This window comes from Zingiber officinale, chromosome 11A, assembly GCF_018446385.1.
Source record: "Zingiber officinale cultivar Zhangliang chromosome 11A, Zo_v1.1, whole genome shotgun sequence".
Lineage (NCBI taxonomy): Eukaryota > Viridiplantae > Streptophyta > Magnoliopsida > Zingiberales > Zingiberaceae > Zingiber > Zingiber officinale.
The window spans coordinates 1,957,259-1,962,911 of NC_056006.1; the positions used below are offsets into that span (position 1 = coordinate 1,957,259).

At 36.6% G+C, this 5,653-nt stretch overlaps 1 protein-coding gene across 1 annotated transcript; it reads left to right on the top strand.

Moving 5' to 3' along the window:
* The first annotated feature begins 3,609 nt into the window (after window positions 1–3,609).
* On the top strand, window positions 3,610–4,062 carry LOC122032807 (RING-H2 finger protein ATL40-like). The gene has a single exon (XM_042592120.1). It carries the CDS (start codon window positions 3,610–3,612, stop codon window positions 4,060–4,062), a length of 453 nt encoding a protein of 150 aa, XP_042448054.1.
* The last annotated feature ends 1,591 nt before the right edge of the window (window positions 4,063–5,653 follow it).

The following is a 5,653-nucleotide window of genomic DNA, read 5'->3' on the forward strand; positions in this document are numbered from 1 at the left end:
TTTCTGACGCATTTCTGAATTTAGCCTGAAAAGACTGATTTTTACTGATTTTTACAGAAATAGGTACCAGTCGACTGGTGCAGATACCAGTCGACTGGTAACAGTGTTTTTTTACCACAAAATATTTCTGTAAGGTTGTGTCGAAGGGGTCAGTCGATTGGTACTCGGGGGCAGTCGACTGATACTAGCCTGAAAGTGTTTTTCAGCACTATTCTTGACTGTGCCAACTCGTTTAGATGTATGAGATCCATGAGGGTTAAATACATGAGTTTATGCTCAATTTGGATGATAAGTTTTCAACAATTGGGATATTATTGGAGAACTTTTTAGATGTTAGAAAAAGGGAGAGAAGTAATGTTTGTTTGGGAAAACCTCTAGTACCTTTGCATAGGGGGAGCCTTGTGATAGGTTCTTAAATATCCCTGTGGAAAATTCCTAGCTCAATGGGGAGCTTAGGTGTAGGGGGAGCATTTTATTTCGGCAGTGTAAGTCCAAGTATGTAGCCTTGACAACGTAAGTCCATTTGTTATTAGCATGTTTATTTGCTATATGTTTTCCCTAACTTAAATGTATTGCCAAACACCAAAAAGAGAGAGATTGTTGGAAGCAATCCCAATGGTCCGTGGGACCATGTGTTTTGGTGTTTGGGCAAAGAGTTTAAGTAGGATTACCCTCATTATTTGATATGTGTATGTGAGTCTGCAGGTTTGCAGGATACATATATGACTCAGCTTGATGGCTTCGGGTCCGGTGAAGGATGGAGCATCCGAGGGACCATGGACAAGGCAGCAAGGACAAGGACCGAGGGAAGTGACTTCGAGGCATACGCGAAGGATGACATTAGGGACGAGCCGCGGGCTTGAATGCATCCGAGGGACGAGAGCTAAAGGGAGTAGGCTTGAAAGCAAGAGGTCAAAGCTGCAAAGAAGAGTCAAGTGAGTCGTTGAGGGTCCGAGTGCGAGAGAAATGTACTCGGGATGAGAAACCCTAAGTTTAGGGTTGTACCAGTCGACTGGTATTGGGACCAGTCGACTGAGGGTGAGCACAGGGAGGTTCTGTGCTCGAACAGCCAGGCACCAGTCGACTGGTGCAAGGACCAGTCGACTGGTAACGGTAAAATAACATGGCTGTGTTCCTCCCAGCTCTATAAGAAGGAGTTTGGGATAGCCGACCAAGGCGACGAAATTAGATTTGGTTAAAGCCTAATTAGTAGTCACTAAGTGCTTAAGGTTTCCCTTGTGTCCAAGTGCTTTTGGTGAGTGTTATGGTGAGGTTTCTCCACCCTAAGTTATCTCCGAACCACGTTACATCGACGTGTATTGGCTTGCATTCTTTTCTTTGTCTTTAGCTTTCTTTCTATTCGTATTTGTATTGTATTATTCCGCTTGCGCACTAACGAATACGTAGAAAGCGAGTAATTGGGGGCGCCGTCCATTCAACCCCCCTTCTAGCCGGTCGCAAGATCCCCCAACAGGAAGTGCCTAGGGAAATAAGGTATTGAATGACTTACAAAATTATTTAACATAATATTGAAAATGAAAAAATGTTTGATCAATGGAGGATAAGTGCTCTAGTTCCCTTATATAAGAACAAGGGAGACATATAAAATTGTGCAAACTATAGAGGTATTAAACTAATGAGTCATACCATAAAACTTTGGGAAAAAGTAATAGAAAAAAGATTAAGGAAGGTGACCACGGTGATCGAAAAATCAATTTGGATTCATGCCTGGAAGGTCGACAATAGAAACTATACATCTTCTTAGACGATTAATTGAAAAATATCGGAATAAAAAATGAGATCTACATATGGTATTCATTGATTTAGAAAAAACTTATAATAGAGTTCTAAGAGAAATTATATGGAGAATTCTAGAAAAGAGAAATATTAGCGTAACATATATTGCACTAATTAAGGATATGTACGAGAATGTAAAAACTAGAGTAAAGACTTTAGGCGGAGTAATTGAAGTACTTTCAATACAGATAGGGTTACATTAAGGATCAACTCTAAGTCTATGTTTTTTATACTAATTATGGACGAACTCACTGCACATATTCAAGACATAGTACCGTGGTGCATATTGTTTGCAGATGATATTGTTTTGGTAGATGAAACATGTGAAGGAGTAAATGCTAAATTAGAATCTTGACAAGAAACACTAGAAGGGAAATGTTTTAGACTTAGTAGACTAAATACATAATATATGGAATTTAAATTTAGCAATATTAGATATAATGAGATAATTGTTAAGATAGGAGACGACGAGTTACCCGGAAATGAGAGGTTTAGATATTTAGGATCATTTTTGTAAAATGATGGAGGGATTGAGAGAGATGTCTTACATAGAATACAAGTAGGATGGTTGAAATAGAGGAGAGCGTCGGGTGTTTTATGTGACGGTAAAGTACCTTTAAAACTTAAAGGAAAATTCTACAAAATCGTAGTTAGACTTGTTATGTTATATGGAGTTGAACGTTGGGCTTTGACTCGAGCATATGAGCATAAGATAAGAGTTGCAAGGATAAGGATGTTAAGGTGGATGCGTAGATATACGAGAATGGAAAGAATAAGAAATGAAAACATTAAAGAAAAAGTCGGAGTTGCATCTATTGAGGAAAAATTCTGAGAGACACGTTTAAGATGGTACGGGTATGTACTTAGACTACCAATAAATGTTCTAGTTAGGCAATGTAAAACTATGACAAACACGCATATCAAACGAGGAAGAGAAAGATAAAAAAAGACTTTGTTAGTCACGATAAACCAAGATAAACTTTATTTAAATATTGATGATGTTATCGTTAAAAATAGAATTTAATGATGTAAAAGGATCTATATAGCCGACCTCACCTAATGCGATAAAACTTTGTTGTTGTTGTATAGAAATTTAGACAAATAAAATATGTATAAATTTGAAAATACAGTAAAAAGAGTCATTTTGTTATTAATTAAATTTTTATAAGATTTTTTAAAGAAAAAAAACAATTGCTGGGATCATTTTTAAAACCACTTTAATTATAATATTATTAGCTTTTTAAATATGTTAGATATTATTATGGAAAGATTGATCTGTTGAAATATGTTAGTGTTATTTTAGGAAGATACTATTTTCTTTATTTCTCGTGTATTATATCTTTTTCCTAATCTTTCTTCTATATACGTAGAGATCAATCGTACATAATATTCAATGAAGAATATTTTCCAAAATTCTTTTATCTTCCTATTTCTTTACGTTCTATACATAACACAAAATATTGCTCTTTACAATTATTCTATTTATTGAAGATAAAATATTTTTTTAGAAAAAATTTGATTGCATATATATATATATATATATATATGGCAATAAAATTTTCAAATGAAATAATGAATCAGTACACGATTTTATTTTCAAGTCCGATTTTTAATAATAAATGCAATTAATTATATATAGACCATCCCAAACAATAATCCTTTGTGCAATATTGCATCTCAAGATATTATAAGGATATTGTACACATCTTAAAGATGTCATGATACCTTAAGATATAATGTGATCCATCCAATCGACAAGGAATACAGGACAGAGAAATTTGGGAAAAGAAGATTTGATCGGCTGATTTAGTGATGTCCTGGGCCAATCTTTACTTGATCGTCGTCCCCTTCACCCTCATCGTCATCTCCGAGCTCGAAATCGTTACCCTCCCCTTTACCATTGAGCAAATATTGTTTTTTTTTTACGTGATCCTGCTCCTCGGCTCCGCACTCAAAATCGTTATCTGCCACCTCCTCGGACGACCTGATCCCTGCAACTGCGTCGAGTCCATGTCGACAGGTACGATTGTCTTCTCGGCGAGGAAGACTCAGCTAAAGTTGCCGGTGACGGAGTGCTCCATCTGCTGGGAAGAGTTCATAGACGGCGACGTTGTGCGGGTGTTGTCGGCGTGCAACCACGGCTTCCACAAGCAATGCATTGACAAGTGGCTGATCCGAAACGATAGGTGCCCCTACGGCTGCTGCACGAGATACCAGAAGAGTTCTTGGCAAAAAGAAATTGAATTATATGCTTTGAATGGTTAACTAACTGAATTATGTGTTTTGAAGGGCCATCAAAATATTAATCTATGTATTTTAGTGAAGATATATAAATTTTAGAACAGTCTAAAGCTAACTTTGTTGTAGGGGAAGTTAGTCATGGCCCAGGGCGGAGTCCGGCACAGTCCTATCCGGGCTATAGCTCGAGTGCCCAGCCGAGGTGAGTAGAGAAAAAAAGGTTAAATTTGCTGTAGAAAAAAAGAAAAAATAAAAAAGAAAAAGGAGGCTAGCCCGTGTAACATTGGTGCTGGTGGCTCACTGTCCGAGTAGATCATCCGGACTAGCTCTACCATTGTTAGTTTGAAGGCGGCATGATCGCAGACAGCTGCAGCTTCCTTCATGTTGAAGGTCCTGAGCCAAAGTTGTTTCACCAGAGAAGCGGCGCGGATCTCCCCCGCCCAAACTCTTCCTCCGCCTTGGGGAAGTCGTGGCCCCCTCAGTCCTAGGATTAGGGGTATAATCGAGTCAAGCCGAGCCGAGCCGAGCCGAACTCTTGGATGTTTGAGTTTGACTCGTTTATAATCGTGTCGAACTCGAGCTTTATTTAACGAATATATTCATGGCTCACGAGCTTATTCGAGCTTTTATCGAATCTAAACGAACTTAATAAATATAAATTATAAATTTAAATATTCATTAAAAACTAAATTATATATTTTAAAAAAATTATAATATTCTTATTAAAACTTATAATTTTATTCTAATAAATAAATTTAATATATTTGTCTATGTTTTTCATAAGTAGAGTGCAAAATCTATAAATTCAATATCAAAATTATTTTTTTTATTTAAAAGTTGATTTATGAGCTTAACGAACATGTTCACGAGTTAACGAGCTGAATATTGTGAAGCTTGAGTTTGGTTTGTTTATCTTAACGAGTCTCATTAAACGAGTTCAAACGAACTTTTATCGAATCGAGTTTCAAATAACTCATGAACGGTTTGAGTCATTTGTACCCCTACCTAGGATATATCCACCTCTGTTTACAAGATATCTTTTCAGCATGCAAACATTTTTCCACGTGTATATATCAGCGTGCAAATATTAGACATATTTCATTGTACAGATGCATTGATTAAGGGGAAAGACAAGGTTATTGATTGGCGATCGAAAGATTGATTAGTAGCTAAATTATTTTCAACAGAAAAAAAACAGAGGTTAAAATATAGCCTTTCCTTCACTCACCAAGTTACCAAAAAGAAGAAATTAGAAGACAAACAGAGAAGTATGTATAATCTTGTAGGTGGTTGCAGTGGTGTAATCATTTACTACAAAGCATTTTGAGTCTATATAGTCTATCAACAATTAAAACTTGAAGAGATGAGAAGGAAATATTTCAAACAGTATGAAGGTCATGAATTAGAGTGGAATTTTTTTTTTTAAATAGAGCAAATTTGTCTGTCCTAAGTGTGACCCCTACTTCAATGCTAATCCTAGCAGTGACATCCAAAACGAAGACCTTCCTCTACTTGCACTCAACTGACTGTTTGCTCATCAAACAACTCCTAGGAAACAAGAGATACCATTTTTGAGAAAAATTGATGGCCATGGAAAAGTGCTAAATTAACAGATCAG

Coding starts and splice junctions, on each gene's coding strand:
- LOC122032807 (XM_042592120.1), top strand. CDS start 3,610: ATGTCCTGGGCCAATCTTTACTTGATCGTCGTCCCCTTCACCCTCATC.